The following is a 16,116-nucleotide window of genomic DNA, read 5'->3' on the forward strand; positions in this document are numbered from 1 at the left end:
AGGTGAGGAATCTGAATTGTTACTTGGGTCTGCCGGCCGCATTCCAACAAAAAAAATCCCTTCATATATTGACGCTAAAAGTAGCTACATCGTGTTAAAGTTCCCGAGCAATGAACTCGTGACCTCGGCCATTTCCTTGCGTGGGACCAAGTCGGCCCCGAAGCCAACTCCCCGCGTCCGAACCAGGCTAAATTCCTGCGCACTATCCAAGATCCAATCTTTGCACCGCCTGATGGCTGGTATCTCAACTTCTTGAGCAAACGTCTCTCGTGATGTAACATCAAAGACAGTGCACTGTTTCTGGTTGCTCGACAATGCCGGGATAAAGCGAGACCACAAGAAGTCCAGTTGCATACTCGCGTAGCCCACTGTGTTTTGCTGCATCAACAGTTTTCCCTCTCTGAGAAGTCTTTCCGCCGTTGGGGCATCTTCCGCAGAGCACCATTTGCGAAGCTCCGGGTAGCCGATTGACTTCCAAGCCCCCGATCGAGTGGCATCTTCAAACCGTCCATGTTGCTTTTCCAAGTTGCAAAGATGCTTGACCTCATCCAGAAGGCCATCCTTCATCATTGTCTCAATTCGCTGGTCGCAAAGGTTGGCAATAGTCTTGATATCCGAATTTAGAACCAAGACGAGTAGGTTTTGCTCTTGGACAAATGGGTGGAAAAGCAACGGCTCTACAAGAGAGGTCGAGCCGCCGCAGATAATCGGTATGCGGCCACGACTGTGAATGGACTTGATGCACTGGATGGCATCGGGGGTGAAGTCGACGGGCTCTTCAGCTACATCGAGGTAGTCGACCAAATGATGCGGAACCCCTTTCATCTCCTCTTGGGTGACCTGCGCTGCCATAATGGGGCAGTCCCGGTACACCTGGATGCTGTCGACGGAAATAACTTCGCCATCGACAGCTGAGGCAATGTTGACGCTGAGGCGAGTTTTCCCGATGCCGGTGGGCCCGATGATAGCAATGATTGGAATAGGAGAGGCCATTTTTTTTTTCGTCAAATAGATGGTTGTAGCGGAGATTAGGGGCTCTTGTTTGTGAAATCTTTGGTACCCAGGGCCGTACTAAACAACGAGGAGCTTGAGTCTTTTATCCCGAGCCTAAGGCCCAGTTCTCTCGTTCAACATGGCAAACAAGATACATGGAAGCGAGCTCGTCATGACTCTCTCTTACATGACAGTGCATGGTTTTGGCAACCGAGGAAAAGTTTTGGGGGTGAAATGGGCACAGAGATAACTTTCACCCGACTCCTCTTCGACGCGCTTCTTCTGCTAGGTGGGCGCTGAATCAACACCCTAGTGCTTGGGACGACAATATGTACATAACTAGGCAAAAGATTAACCGTGAAACAAGGCAGGTACACTTTAACGAAACTAGGATTACTTGACAGATGATTGGGTCATCAATTTAAATCGGGGGTTAGCGGCACAAGCCTATCAGTAAACACAGTTCCTATAGTCCAACAATTCAAATTGCCAATGTCTTGGTTTCCTTTGATTTCCAATCCAACAGATGCCTTCCCGCGGCCAACTTATACTCGCGAATCTTACCAACAACTTCTTTTGGGGTGTTGGCAACGCTGATAATGCCGGCTGTGCCCTTTGAAATGAACCCTTGTGAAACAGAATTCTCAATCCACGCGAGAAGCTGGTCAAAGAAGCCACCAATATTAAACAAGATAACTGGGCGATCGTGGATGCCCAGCTGGTTCCAGGTAACCACCTCGAATAATTCTTCCACAGTGCCGTAGCCGCCCGGCAACGCCACAAACGCATTTGCCTCACTGGCCATCAAGGCTTTTCGCTCGTGCATGCTGTGCACGAGAGTGGTCTTGCCGTACTGGACGGTGTCTGGCTTGACGATTCCCCGCTCAGTCCTGACCAGGGCCTCGGGGATTACGCCATGTACTGCGTCGGGGCCGGAGAGGGTTGCCAGGCTCCTTGCCAGGATTCCCATTAGACCCAGGGTGCCACCTCCATAAATGAGAGACCATGACTCCGTATGCATAGCCGCGGCGAGTGCTTCTGTCTGTTCTGCATATTGCGACGACACTCCTTCGCTAGCCCCTGTCATCCACATGGTGTCAGCAAACGGTGTTGCGATGGAAATCATAAAGGCCTACCGCAGAATACGCAGAGAGTGAACTTCTCGCGGGCTGCTTTGCCATTCGCTTCGTTGACCATGGTGATGTGATGGTGTCTGGTGTCGTTGAGGTCACGTTATGTTGAACATGAGGCCTATTGCAATAATCACGAGTCGAGACGGATACTTGGTAAAGTCAACAGCCTTGTAATTCAAATATGTAAGAGATTGTGGGTGAAAATATTTTTCTTCTCCGCAAGCTATTTTCTCTAAACTAACTCGCATCTCTTCTTGAAAGGCCTGCGGTCTAATTGGAAGCCGACAAGTCGGCTCATCCCGTCCGGCAATGACACCTGCACTGATTCATTCAGCTATAATGGATTACAATGATGAGTTATTTCCTCGCTCGAACAATGATGGGAGAAATAGCTTCTGCGCATGTTGTTGAATTCATTGGTTACTTGAATGAGAATTTGCGGCCCTCGAAAGTTACTCCGGCGAGGCGAACGTCGGACTTTCTTTATATTCCACATTGTCACAGACCCACCCACCTGGTTCCGCTCGGCCGCGAGAGCAAGCAAATAACGCCATAGAGGAGGCGCTGCCAAACTTACTGCCCAGATATCAGCGTATACCAACCAGCCTTTGATTTCAAGACATGATTTGACTTTCTAAGGGTTTTCCCAGTCCGGGATATGAATGGGGTCTCTCCTCTGTTTGCATTTCTATGTGATCTATGCTTTCCACACCCTCCATTCAAACCCAACTTGATCGGCACTTTTGACCATTCAGTTTCGTATACGGACAAGACTTCATCATGGGCAGCCTTGAAGTTGCATCACTCGCTGAACCAGCCCACATTGATACGTTGTGGTCACATCCTTTACCTCCAGCTCCGCGCCATGCCGTCACCTCCCACATACCCGGATGGAAGGCGCTCGTCAAGCTTGCAGAGCGAGACCCCGTTCATCTGTCCAAGGTCGTGAGCATGTACCCACGAATCCTACTCCACAAGGACTGTGCCCGGGTAAGTTTTTGCAACTTTTGTCTTTTGGATTACCGATTACCCCAATGACCTGTTGTGCTGACATCGGACTCCCGGGATCCAGCTTGGCGAGCACATTATCAAGCTATCGGGGCTGGAACCCGACCAGCATGGTTGTTTTTTGTTCCCAAGACTGCAAATAGCACAAGCATGTGTCGACTACATCACCAGTCAGAATCGAACAGACGACCTGGAAACACTCGCCAGCTCAGAGGTATCAATCCGGGCCTTCGAAAGCAGTGGAGCCGACAATGACACCATCCATGTCTTTGCGGTAATCTTCCCCATAGCAAAGTTGATTCATGTCATGCCGTGGTGGTCGGACACTGGTGTTGCCATTTCAAGCCGACTGGCTCAGCGGGTACTTGACAGACTGCCTGAGCTCCATGAACGCAGTCTCGAAGCTGTCCCTGTACAGAACCAACGACTAGAGGGGCCGTACAAAGTTCTTCGTGAGCGAATTGCTTACTTGGCCGAGCGTGCTCCTGCCAGGGCCAGGGAGAAGAAGGTAGACACTTCCGATGTTTACTTATTTCAGTCTGGAATGGCAGCCATCTACAATGTTCACCAGCACTTGCAACGACTGGCACAGACGGCAGAGCGCAAGAGTATCATATTGGGCGTCTCGTTCTACGAAACCAAGCACGTCATCAAAAAGTACGGTACAGGTTTGAAGTTCTTTCCCAGCGTAACCGACACGACCGCACTCGAAGCCTTCCTCAGGGAAGAACAGGCCCAGGGACGTCCAGTGTTGTCGCTCTGGACCGAATACCCGAGCAATCCACTGCTCTCCGTGCCGGACTTTGTCCACCTACGGAAGCTTGCTGATGAGCTAAACTTTGTTCTTGTTGTCGATGACACCATAGGCGGAGTCTGCAATATTGACGCACTTGCAGTTGCTGATGTCGTCGTCACCAGCCTGACCAAGACATTCAGCGGCCACGCCGATGTCATGGGAGGTAGCGCGATCCTCAACCCATCGAGTTCTTTCTATGAAAGACTCAAGATTTCTTTTGAAGAGGAGTTTGTCAATGATTTGTACATTGAAGATGCCAGGATCTTGAGGCACAATAGCGACGACTATCTCCATCGTCTGGCGATTATTAATTCCAATGCCAAGATGGTAACCGATTGGCTACATGAATGGTCCAAGGGCGGGCGGAGTAGCATACAGCATGTCTTCTACCCCACTGCATCGCATGATGGAGCAAGAGACAATTATGAAGCCTTCATGCGGGAACCCACGGCCGATTTCACTCCAGGCTACGGGTGCTTATTCAGTCTCGGCTTCAAGTCGCAGGAAGCCGCAGCAGCCTTTTACGACAATCTTCACGTGTACCACGGTCCTCACCTGGGAGCCCACCGGACTCTGGCTTTGGGCTATACATATTTGATCTACGGCGAGGAAAACGAAGCCGAGTTTGCTGGCACGAAGCTCTCTCCCGCCCAGATCAGAGTGTCTATCGGGTTGGAGGACTCTAGAGAGTTATTGCATGTGTTCAAGTATGCAGTTATGAAAGCAGACGAGCTTGATGCGGGACAAGGAAAATGAAGCAACGAGACATTGGGGATTGCGTGCCGACATGATCACATGGCCACTCTTCGTTTGTCTCGATGCAGGAAAATCTTGCAGTTAAGCATGTCAGTTAGCAGTTGTGTTCGGCAACACGGTCGAAGAACGCCATCCTACCAGCCTACCTCCGTGTCTCTGAGACCAAGTGTCGTCTGATGGGTCCCGTGCCGCATGCCGGCCCGCCGATGGCCAATGCGAAGCCAGTACGCAACTCGGGCCCACAACGGCAAGAGGTTTGAAGTTCGGAACTCAGTGAGGGTCCGTCTATTTCCTGATCCATGGATATTCTCTGCTCCTCCGGCTGGGGCGAGTTCGGCCTCCAACCGTTCCAATCACGTCCCAACGGCCCCGCCAGGCGTAATGATCAAAGTCGCAGCGGCAGCTCGCGATCGAGTCAGCGGGAAGTTTCTTTAGCAGATGAGATTTCGGTGGGCTCCGTGTCCGACTGTTGGCGCCGGGTGATGTGCGAACCATAATACGAAAGCACCGTTCGAACCAGGGTAGCTGAAATGGGTCATGCCTGATCGTTTCCGGTCTATCGAGCGCGCCGGAGCCATGCTCGGCGCAAACGCTCTGACATTATCTGTGCATTTTGGGCCAAAGTGGACAGCAGTGTAACGTCGTTGCTCATGGCTGCTTGCGAAGAATCGGATATCAACAAAACCCAAAGAGGTCAAAAGCTCCAAAATCCAAGGAGCCCACGATAGACCCATGAACAAAATAATCTGTTCAGGAGATAAGCGCAGATGATGGAGGAAATAAAGGCGTTGCGTATCCGTACCTGCATGTCCGTACCGGCTAAAGGGAATTGTGTTTCCATGAAATGTTTCAACGCCCTTGCTTGGAGAACCAAGCAGCGGAGACGGACTCTATCGCCTCGTGCCACGGTACCGGGCACGTACCAAGCTCTTGGTGTGGGCTGCATAAAACGGTCTGTATCCTTAATGGGCAGAATGATGAGCCGCGAAATAAAATCAGGTGGGATAGCTCAAATTTCCTCGCATAATTTCGACCGCTTGTTCTTCGTCTCGGGCTAGAGCAAGAAAAGCTTCTTGTGCGCGGAACTTTGACGAAGACATGACGGGAAAACGCGAAATAGGGGTTGCCTGGTCTCGTTCATGGTTGGATGGGACGGCCAGGGACAACCACGCGCTCAAGGATCAAGGGTCGTGGGCCATGGTCGTGGGGATTGTTGCTAGCGGCCTGCCTGCATGCGAGGACACTCGGAATGGAGCTGGTTTCCCGTTTAGGAAACCAATGTTTCTCGCTTGACCGAGAAGTTGAAAACGCGATAGGTGACCGCAGTTGAGACTGGGCTGGCGCAGAACTGCCAGTCAGCATCGCGTCAGGCTGTCAGCACTTATCATTGACTCATGTTGGAGGACGATCTATTGCGCACCGTGGTCGTGGCCGTAGCATGAATGGCGTTGTGTCGTCTTAAGCCTTGCGACGATCGCCACATGAAATAGCCCCGTTATCTAGCCATGCCGTCAACGGTAGGCGGCCACGTTGGACCTCCATAGGACCAAAGTCTGAAAACCGGATCAGCACCGGGAGGAGGAGGGCGGGGGGGCGTTTGACATTTGTTGGAAAGGCTGCGAGTTGGCAATGCAGCGTCCCTTGAGGTCCCCCGTCTGCGGCAGATGAACCCCGGTTGACTTCGATTGCTGAAACGGGATTATTGGCGACACGGCTCGGCGCAACGGCTCTTCGAGCGTTATTTCGCTTTGTTTGCCGGACCGTCGAGCAAGCCGGACCAATTGCAACGGGATCACGTCTCTGTATGGAAGGTATGGAGCTTCAACGAAGGCCGGCTCCTGGCCGTATTGCTAGGGTGAGCGAGACGAGGGGACGCCGTGGCCTCGTTGGCGGAAATGCGTGGTTGTGATCTGCTAGCCCGGGAACGGACCCAAATCATGGCATTAGACGGTGGGCGCGGCGTCGACATGGGAGTTAGAAATGGTCGAATGAGAAAACTTGGAAGACATGGTTTTGACATTTGCTGGACCCAGCAAAGTCCCGACTGAGGAACGCAAATGTTTGGCAAATGAATTTTGAGGTTGAATCCGAGGAATGCGCAGGTACCCTATATGACAATCCCATATCGTCGATGTTTATCTGCACATCGTATCAGAGGAGAAGGGAGGCGGCGGATGGAATTGCAGCGTGCCAGGCAAAACCTGTTGAGACGCGCCGACATGCAGCCATCAAACCTGGATCGTCATCTCTGTGGTGTATCCGCACAGTGCAGCCGAGAGGGTGTCGTGCAAGTTGTGCTAGTGCAGGTTCACGGAAAATTTCCTGCAGGCGTCGACTCGGTGCATCTTGGATCGTGTTTCTCTTGCATATCAGTGGCTGTGAAGCCAAGCTCGCCATGATCCTGCCCCCCTAGCGTTGAGGGTGAGAGTGTGGCAACCACGGCACAATCGAGAGTGGTGGATGAGCAGGCATTGGATGGCAGTCGCAGTCCCAAATCACCGGGCAGAGGAGCAAAAGGACGCCCCGGCTGCCAGTGACAACTCTGTGACTCGGGAGGCAGCGCCGATAATGCTGGATGTTTGACGTCTGGACGGATAGGACGGATGGGAGGGATTCACGGTGGAATTACGTGTTGCACGTCGGGAGATATGCACTTAGGTAAGCAATGTTCATGCACAAGACCAAGACCCAAGACACTCAGCTGGAAGGCACGACACGATAGAGGAGGGGAAGGGGGACATGGACATGGACATGATGTGTGTGACCTTGGAACGAAAAAGCAGGCGCGGTCAGTGCGTTGACAATGGCAGGTGCAAGTGCAATGGCCAATGTCAGTGCCACGTTCAAACTCGCGGCCCCCGTTTTCGTCTTAAGCTTGACAGGCCGCACCTGTGCTCTTTGTTTCCATGCCTGCCGCAATTAATGAGGGAAATCCTCGCACGGTTGGAAGGGCGTCTTATGTAAGTATGTAAGGTGAACAGCAAAGCTATCCAGAATGGCACAGATGTTGATACAGGGTCCAGACCCGCGCCTGAATCTGGCTGGCACCTTGAACTGCCATCCCAGCGATAAGGGATACCAGGCTCAGGTCAGTTCCCCAGAAGAACAGAACACCAACCTGAAGCAATGGGGCCAGACCTCATTTGTCTGTGAGGGCACCTCTGAGGAAACAGAAGAAGAAAAGCGAGAGCATCGAAGATGTGTGCACTTTGCTTCCCGTGGACCTTCGGCAACCGGAAAAGTGAGAAGACAACATAAAATAAAATAAAATAAAAAAGCAACAGCGGAAGAAAAGACGAGAAGACCGAGTGAACAGGCGCATCCCTGTCAGACACCGTGCCCGGCCCCAGGGTGAGTGCGACGCCATCCCACCCGTCGGGGAACGACCTGGTTACTAACAAACACGCAGAGTGTTGGACCCCTGCAGGACATCTCAAATCCAATCCAGCCCAGTCCAATCCCATTGCACAATCCCGCCATCCAACGCCCACGCCAGCTCCTGAAGCATCCCGAATCGTCCAAGACTGTTCACTTCCCATTTGACCCCCGACTTGCCGTTCCATTCTTCTACTCCACCGTCCCCGGGCCTCTCTTCCTCTCTTGGGCCTGCTTTTTCTCTCCCTCGCCATTTCGTTTCGTTTCGTTTCTGGCCTCTGCAGCTCCACGTCCTTGGAGCCCAACTCGACTCGACCTTCAAGTACAATTAGCACCGCTGTCTGTGCCGTCTCAATCTACGACACTTTCGCCTCACGATTGTCCGCCTACCCAGTCTATGGCTACCCTTCCAGGTCAGCTCAAATACCATCGTGGCTCAATACGACCGCCTTCGTCCTCTTGGTACGGATACCTAGAGACCCTACTCGAATCCCAGCACGGCGGCAATACATAGCCCGAACCTGCTGCACAACCTACAAAGTACTCCGTACCCTGCACTCATACGGGTACCCGGTACACCGCGTCGCCTGTCCACCCTTTCGTCTGCTCCTTCGTGCGCCACCGCACAAGACGCAGACCCAATCTCGCTCTGGAGCATACCCTGCATGCTGCCCAACTTTTCGTCAACCTCGACATTCACTGACAAGACCGTTCGGCTCCATTCTCCGGTTCCATACAAGTTCCACCAGATCAGCGGATCCCCTCCCTGAGTCTCTACTCCCTACAAGTCTCAGACTGCTGCGTCGCACTCGCTCGCTCGTCCACCTCGCTGTCCCACCAGACCACAACCCGCACTCTCACTGGGTCCGATTCGGCTACCCTGCTCTCCGTCCAACGACACAAGCCACGGGGCGAACCACCCTCACTGCCTGTCACGCGTTGTTTGTCGAGCTGGCTGCTGGCGGATCCTGCAATTGCCATTTGCAAGCCTCGCCTTTTCAAACAGACCCATCCTGGCCCAACCTCGTCTTTGCACCAACAAGTCAATTGATGACACAAATCGCCTAATCCGCATCACCGTCCACCATGCCTCCCACCGTTTCGAAGCGATTCGAGCTCCCCAAGCTTGACTTCAAGTTCGGCTCCTTGACCGACGGAACCAACATCCCCCCGCCGCTCCCCAGCCCCGTTCAGGAGGTCCCCACGCCTCCTCAGACCCCGCGTGTGAGCGAAACCAAGGACTCCGGTTCTGCCGTCAAGGAAAAGGTCGAGAGCAAGACAAATGGGCATACGGCAGGAGTTCCAGGCTCGCCTGCCACTACCAATGGTACGAAAGGATTCTCGGATGACACACCACTCTCTCCAGCAGCGTCAAGCAGACAAGGCAGCATCCGTCGTCTCTTCAGCCGGACATTACTGAACCAAGCATATGCAGAAGGCGAAACCCAGTCCAACGCCCATAACCGTCCCATGAGCCGCAGCCAAGGCAGCATCATCGACGAAAAGAAATCGAAGCGCAGCAGCGGCTGGTTCAAGAGGTTGAGGACCAGCGAATCGTCCCCGCCGCAAAAACGATCCAGTATCGTCTACGAACACCCCAACGTCAGCGAGACCAGCAGCCAATTGCAGAGCAAGCCTCAGATCCCGCAGCCACGGGCACCTCAGGTCCAAGGGCCGCCGCCGCCCATGATCCCCGAGCTGAGCGCTCTCCAGGCCAGACTCGACGTAGGGGACGGAGGCAGTCTGGGAGATGACTTATTCAAAAACATTAAATAATCGCTGACTAGAGACGGACGAAGCCCGACACTGGTCATGACTGATATCTTCAGAGCTGCCGGTTTTTGGAGTCGGGAACCGGCTTTTTTGTCGAATGCGAAAAAAAGAAAAACCCACTTAATATGCGCCGACGAGCGAACGACCGAATCCGAGCGGATGCACCAATACGATTTCCTAGCGTTTTACCAAGTTGAATTTACTTTCGAGCCAGAGCTGGGGACGAAGTGGCGGAGATGGAATGAAGCAGACGTGGAACGGAGCGGAGGCAAGATTGGAAGAAGTTATGCAAGATACCCAGCTCGCGCCGCGGGCTCATTCTGACATACAATGTTTACACTTTCTTTATTTTGTGTGTTTCTCTTCGTCTCATTGCGCTGTCTGGAAATTGCAGGCACCATGGACCCCAAATCTCTTTTCCTTGCGGGCTTGTTGGTCAAACCCTTTCTACTCTACGGCTTACCTTCTCATGTACATGTTTGTGTTGACGGGTTTGATGGAGAAGCTTGAGGGGATTGAGAAATGGTGGCGAGGCTGACGATCTGAAGAAAAGCGAGAAACAAATCGAGCTCGCGTCAGCCTTTACATGGTTTAAAAATAAAGAAGAGTCAGCAACTATCAAAAAGGGCGAAGATGCTTTGGGCTTAGCCACAATGGCTGAAAACGCCATGCTACGGAGCAGTTGACCAAGTGCTTATGTGGCCACCGCAGCAGTAATAGAGACTACATTTTCACAACCTACCATAACGATCACCGACATTGTTCCCTTTTAAGCCACCAAATTGACCGCAATGCTTTGACCAGGCGAAGGATTTTGAGACGGCTCAGGAAGACAGGCTTCCATATGGAGCCCATTTGGTGAAAACAAGAACGATGGCAGATGAACCCCGCGTCATCCGAAACTGACGCTATGGCCCCTTGAACACATCATGTGGCGAGAGGCTTGCATCTGCAGGTTGTTTTAGCGCGCCGAAGAGCCTAGCATGGCCGTGGCTACTTTTTGCTGGAGAAGATGCTGCAGCAGGTCGCTAGAACATGTCACTATGCATCCCGGCCGTCCGCTCAACTCACTTGTACCTGTGCGGGATAGCGCGCTGCGAGACTGCCGGTCCGTGTTTGCCGTGGTCCGTTGACTACCTACCTTACCCGGAGCACCGTTCATGTTCTCTACGGCCGCCGTCCCTCCCCCGGGGCTGAATGGTGTGGGAAGCTCGAGCCAATCGCGGAAGCAGCGGGGCCACCCCCTTCCCGTGCGGCGTTTGCTTCAGAGGACGGCGCTAGTGGGCTGATTCGTCGGCCGCGGTGGGAGACGTCATTGTGAGTTGGAGCTCTACCGGTCGCCCGTTTACCGAGCCAGAGCCGGGACCTGCAGCTTCGAAAAGAGCTACTTTTTTTTTTCCCACCCCCGACCTTTTGCTGCGCTGTACACTACGACCCGCAACCACCACTTTTGTCATTGTGTCAATTGTCGAGTCATCGTTCACGACTGACACATGCATACAACAATGGCGACAAGCTTACGCACAACCACCGCGACGACGGTGCTTCGGCCGCTGAGCTCGGCATTGCGACCGGCTGCGGGCCGACAAGCGGCGCAACACCTCCCCCGGGTTGCACGACGATACAAGTCCGGTCCGTACGGATACACACAAGCCAAGGCGCTGGTGTTCTCCAAGGAGGGCGAGCCCAACGACGTTTTGCAGTATGTAGCGACCGACTCAACGACCGACGAACAGACTGTCCTTGTGGCCGACTGACTGACTGACGCTTGTGAACAATAGACTACACACACACTCCATCTCCCCCTCGATCCCCTCCTCCGCCGTCCTCCTCCGCGCCCTCGCGGCCCCGATCAACCCGGCCGACATCAACACCATCCAGGGCACCTACGGCGCCAAGCCGCCCTTTACGCAACTCATCGGGACCCCCGAGCCCGCGGCGATCCCGGGCAACGAGGGCGTCTTTGAGGTCGTGTCCGTGGGGTCCAAGGACTCTGGTCTGGCGAAAGGCGACTGGGTGATTCCCAGCGCGAGCTCGTTTGGCACGTGGCGCACGCACGCCGTGGCAGAAGCCAAGGACGTGATGAAGGTGAGCAAGGAAGGGTTGACGCCCACGCAGGTGGCTACGGTGAGCGTGAACCCGTGCACGGCGTACCGCATCCTGCGGACGTACGGGCCGGGGGAGATCCGCGCGGGGTCCGACGGCGGGATGAAGGCGCTGGATCCGGGCAGCGGGGGGTGGTTTGTACAAAACGGGGCGAATAGCGGCGTCGGGAGGGCGGCGATTCAGCTGGGCAAGCTGTGGGGTTTGCGGAGCATCAATGTGGTTCGGGAGCGGGAGACGGCGGCGGAGACGGAGGCGTTGAAGGCCGAGTTGACGGGGTTGGGCGCCACGGTCGTGGTGACGGAGAAGGAGTTTTTGGCGAGGGAGTGGCGGGATCGGCTTGCGGAGCTGACGCGCGGCGGGCGGGAGAGCGTCGGGCTGGGGTTGAATTGTGTCGGGGGCAAGTCGGCGACGGCGGTGGCGCGGAGTTTGGGGGAGAGCGGGACGATGGTTTCGTACGGGGGCATGGCGAGGCAGCCGGTGATGCTGCCGACGGGGTTGCTCATCTTCAAGGACGTGAGGTTTGTTGGGTTCTGGCTGAGCAAGTGGAACGAGAGGGACCCGACGGGCCGGCGGTTCGCGATCGAGGATGTGTTGGGGATGATTCGGGAGGGCAGGTTCAGGGACGTGCCGGTCGAGGAGGTCGGGTGGAGCTGGGGTACGGAGGAGGGGCAGTTGAGGGAGGCTGTTCAGGGGGCGCTTGGTGGGTTTAGGAAGGGCAAGGGGGTGTTTGTTTTTGGAGAGACGTGAAGTTGAGGATGTGAGGGCTTTTGGACGGTTCGCGTGTAAGGGGAGAGTGAGATGGTGTAGGATACGGATTAGAGATTATAGATGAACCTGGATGAAAGGCGGTGGTGTCCCGCGAGAAGAATTCCATCCGAGTAGCATGAACGCAGGCGCAGCTCACGAGAGGAAGCTCTCAGACAGGCCACGCCCGACTGGCCTCGCCTATGGCTCATAGCCTTGAGTTTCGTCTCATTCATTTCCTAGTATTTGAAGACGCGTGATAATACTGGAACATCCGAAAGAGATGGAGGTACCTGCCTAGACTCGTACAATTCGTCGCCCTCGGGTCTGTGACTCCCATACATCACTGCACCGGTAACGGACAATACAGATGGTTTCCCTTCAAGTTGCGTACAAACTGGTGCTCTACCCATCCTTCGATGGTGACTTTGACTCATGGTTCGCCTTAAGACCGCAGCCGAGCTCTATCGGAAAGCTCTGTCGAGGAGCACAATCAGCCTCGTCAGGACGGTATAGTTTCGGTGCTGGGACAGGAGGGAACGCGCCTTTAAAGGATTGGTTTTGCACACAGAATGTATTTACTTTTGATGACGCCGCTCTCTGTGAGGTGCTCAATACGTATCTGGGATGCGGTGGTACTTGGTATGTAGCTAGATGAAATGTTGCAACAGATTTCATCAAGTGGGTGCTATCTATCCCGGTGCGTCCTTGTCAAAGGGAAATTATTCGATGAGAATATACGCAGAAGACAACAGGGGCAACAAGCATGATGAGGCAACCATTCATGGAGCAAACGTCTTTTGGGCGACAAGAAAGTTATTGAGAGCAACGTAGCCACGATATTAGCTGCCTACGAGGCCTGCAAGAATGGAGGACTCAAGTTCAACACGATGCTGGCAAACATCGAGATGGAGCAGAGAAGTTAGCAACGGATCAAGAGCGCACCCCCGAGGCCCGAAAGGCAAACGTTGAAAAACTAGGCTCGAGATCATAGCGGCCGCTACCAAAGCAGCTTCTAAGTTGATGGATGACTACCAGCTAGCTTGGCTGACGGTGAAAGGGATGGCAATAGATCTCACTTATACAGTCACTCTGGGAGCGCCTACTGGACTAATTCATGCTGATATCAAGTCCCTCAAACGACTTGGAAACGAGGCGGAGCGTCTTGAGCAAGAGGACAAGTTCAAGCGCCAGAAGCCCTCATGGGATGCCGTCACGAGCATGTAATCACAATGCCAACGTCGGTAGAAGCAGTGCCTCGATTAATATTGCTTTGCCGAACCTCTCGTTGATTCAGCTACATGGTTTGATTTGACTCCAGCGCAGACCTCCTCACGACCAGGCTCTTCGGGGTGCTCTAGCTGATGAATCCCATAACTATGAGGCATAGGTGAAGGCTAACTGAACATCATTGCGATGCCGAGAGAAAGCTCTTGTGCGAGTTCTTAATGACATGGCTCGTCTTGGCATGCAACGGCTTTCCTCTACATCACCTTTTCCTTAATAAGTCACATTTTCCTTAACAAGTGTCACGGATGAAACTCTCAAACCCGGCTGGCATCTACGTCGTATTCCGGCACCTAAGACGACGTTGAGAGTGGAGGGGAGAGAGATACACTGACAGTGGCGGCGACAGTACAGATATCCTAGTCAGCGATACTTGACTCCATGGTTGGATGGAAGTGGCGAAGGAGGGAACGTGCCAAGTCCACCAATGCATCCCGAGTTGCCGTGAAGCTTCATTTGTGATTGCTTGATTCAGCAGGAGACAGACACGAGCAAGCTCACTCATGTGGAAATCCAGGATGCAAAATGTCGAGAATAATATCCATTTTCGCAACCGCTAGACCCGAGTTCAACGCAGATGCCGCGCGAAGCACATAATGTGTCCATCTCGTGCTACGAGAGATCATTGGCAGTTTTACAAATCCACGCATTTCCTCATTTCCATCCCCGATATCAAAGCGGGATACACCCACACAGAGAGAGCCCCCCGTCGTTGATCCGGAAAGCAACCAACATGGAAAAAGCGATCAATAGTAAGCGAGCGGGAAGTCTGCATCTTGAACAGCTTGAATTCAGCAGAGCATTAGCTGGAGCAGCTGAGTGGAATCACTGCCGATGTACAGCAGGCTGACCAGATGTTGATTCTCGGGATTGATTCCAAGGAGAGTCGCCGCGGATTATCTGCAGCGACAACAAACTAGGGCGGTTCTCATCTATGGCCTTTCCGCTAGGATTTAAGTCCAATGGACGATATCTCGGACTGTAATCAAACCGCGCGGCATAAGGGTAGCGAAGAATAATGTCTTTGCGATCTCAAGCTGTACTTAGAGTCCGAGCTGAAGACTAGAGAAATTCAATCCCGAGTAGCGGTTGTCACGATGTGGGACTAAGTAAAGCTTGGATTACTATCTCTCAAAGCAAACTGACAACTCGACAAGTCTCCAAAACTAGTTCTTCACCATCTTCCTGTTCATCTCTCAGGAATCAAACAACCCATCAACCGTCGCAACTCACCTTCACGATCCATCGTCGTTCCTCCTCTCGCAATCCGACGCGTCTCTCAACCAGCCAGGGACCCTGCAAACGCGTCGCTCCACCTACCAAAAACCACGAACCGCGTCTCCCCATGTCAAAGTCACCGACTCAGGCCTCACCCTCGCCCCAAAAAGACCCCAGGACCCCTTTTCTCTCAGTGTCCCTCTCTCTCGCACCCTCAGGCCCACCCAAGCAAACTTGCTGCCCACTTCTTCTTCCATCCCGCCAGGCCTCTTCCCCCTCCCTTACCCTTCCCCCCCGACTCCCGGGTCACTGTACACTTGCCCTTCTCCAACACAAGGTCTCTCTGTCGGCGACTTACCTATCGCTCTGCACTCTCCATTAATTAACCCCCATTGACGTAGAGTAGCATCGACGCACATGGAGGTATCATTGTCAACCGCGTGCGCCGTCCCCACTCCGCAAAGGGTCGCCGTCCTGGTTACCCGAAGCAGGGCTGTTCCACACCAATAGCTGTCTACCCATTCGAGGTTCCCAGGCGTTTCAATAGCGTTCCCTTTGCTATAGGTACCGAGTACGGATAGGCCTGCCTCGGTCGCCAGCGGCCAAAGTACATGCTACGTTACGAGGATAGCCAAAAGCCCGTTTCCACTTCCAATGAACCCGTTCCAAGATTTAAGCGGGCATCCCGCCCCCCTCGACGAGTCCAACGGCGTACTCGAACTCAAACCCAGCGGGCAGGAGAGATAGAGGACAAAGAGAGAGAGGAAAAGGAAAAGACGCGCCTCCCCCTCCACGTGGAGATTGGGGAAGGAGAGTCCAGGTTTGCGGCAGCTTGCTTGTTTGAATCCAGGAAACCGGCATGGATATCCATGCCAAGGAATAACCTCTCTCTGCCCAAAATTCCCTGAACGGCACCGGCGTCGAAAC

At 53.7% G+C, this 16,116-nt stretch overlaps 9 protein-coding genes across 9 annotated transcripts; 7 read left to right on the plus strand and 2 right to left on the minus strand.

Moving 5' to 3' along the window:
* Positions 1-84: 84 nt before the first annotated feature.
* CORC01_08265 (uncharacterized protein) lies at positions 85-993 on the minus strand (the record flags this gene model as incomplete). The annotated part of the gene is made up of 1 exon (XM_022619898.1): positions 85-993. One exon carries the CDS (start codon positions 991-993, stop codon positions 85-87), a length of 909 nt encoding a protein of 302 aa, XP_022473659.1.
* A 481-nt stretch (positions 994-1,474) lies between these two features.
* CORC01_08266 (uncharacterized protein) lies at positions 1,475-2,190 on the minus strand (the record flags this gene model as incomplete). Its single annotated transcript, XM_022619899.1, has 2 exons — positions 1,475-2,073; positions 2,130-2,190. 2 exons carry the CDS (start codon positions 2,188-2,190, stop codon positions 1,475-1,477), a joined length of 660 nt encoding a protein of 219 aa, XP_022473660.1.
* Positions 2,191-2,906: 716 nt separating this feature from the next.
* CORC01_08267 (cystathionine gamma-synthase) lies at positions 2,907-4,686 on the plus strand (the record flags this gene model as incomplete). The annotated part of the gene is made up of 2 exons (XM_022619900.1): positions 2,907-3,116; positions 3,199-4,686. The coding sequence occupies 2 exons, from the start codon at positions 2,907-2,909 to the stop codon at positions 4,684-4,686; spliced, it is 1,698 nt and encodes a 565-aa protein (XP_022473661.1).
* Positions 4,687-7,681: 2,995 nt separating this feature from the next.
* CORC01_08268 (uncharacterized protein) lies at positions 7,682-8,084 on the plus strand (the record flags this gene model as incomplete). The annotated part of the gene is made up of 2 exons (XM_022619901.1): positions 7,682-7,927; positions 8,037-8,084. 2 exons carry the CDS (start codon positions 7,682-7,684, stop codon positions 8,082-8,084), a joined length of 294 nt encoding a protein of 97 aa, XP_022473662.1.
* A 98-nt stretch (positions 8,085-8,182) lies between these two features.
* On the plus strand, positions 8,183-8,575 carry CORC01_08269 (uncharacterized protein; the record flags this gene model as incomplete). The annotated part of the gene is made up of 1 exon (XM_022619902.1): positions 8,183-8,575. A coding segment is annotated over one exon (393 nt), but the record flags the coding sequence as incomplete, so codon positions are not given.
* A 38-nt stretch (positions 8,576-8,613) lies between these two features.
* On the plus strand, positions 8,614-9,129 carry CORC01_08270 (uncharacterized protein; the record flags this gene model as incomplete). Its single annotated transcript, XM_022619903.1, has 1 exon — positions 8,614-9,129. A coding segment is annotated over one exon (516 nt), but the record flags the coding sequence as incomplete, so codon positions are not given.
* Positions 9,130-9,147: 18 nt separating this feature from the next.
* CORC01_08271 (uncharacterized protein) lies at positions 9,148-9,837 on the plus strand (the record flags this gene model as incomplete). The annotated part of the gene is made up of 1 exon (XM_022619904.1): positions 9,148-9,837. The coding sequence occupies one exon, from the start codon at positions 9,148-9,150 to the stop codon at positions 9,835-9,837; it is 690 nt and encodes a 229-aa protein (XP_022473665.1).
* A 283-nt stretch (positions 9,838-10,120) lies between these two features.
* CORC01_08272 (uncharacterized protein) lies at positions 10,121-10,372 on the plus strand (the record flags this gene model as incomplete). The annotated part of the gene is made up of 1 exon (XM_022619905.1): positions 10,121-10,372. One exon carries the CDS (start codon positions 10,121-10,123, stop codon positions 10,370-10,372), a length of 252 nt encoding a protein of 83 aa, XP_022473666.1.
* A 967-nt stretch (positions 10,373-11,339) lies between these two features.
* Positions 11,340-13,911, plus strand: CORC01_08273 (zinc-binding dehydrogenase; the record flags this gene model as incomplete). Its single annotated transcript, XM_022619906.1, has 4 exons — positions 11,340-11,536; positions 11,616-12,640; positions 13,519-13,605; positions 13,745-13,911. The coding sequence occupies 4 exons, from the start codon at positions 11,340-11,342 to the stop codon at positions 13,909-13,911; spliced, it is 1,476 nt and encodes a 491-aa protein (XP_022473667.1).
* Positions 13,912-16,116: the final 2,205 nt, after the last annotated feature.

The sequence above is a fragment of the Colletotrichum orchidophilum genome (genome assembly GCF_001831195.1).
Source record: "Colletotrichum orchidophilum strain IMI 309357 chromosome Unknown Scaffold_69.1, whole genome shotgun sequence".
NCBI lineage: Eukaryota > Fungi > Ascomycota > Sordariomycetes > Glomerellales > Glomerellaceae > Colletotrichum > Colletotrichum orchidophilum.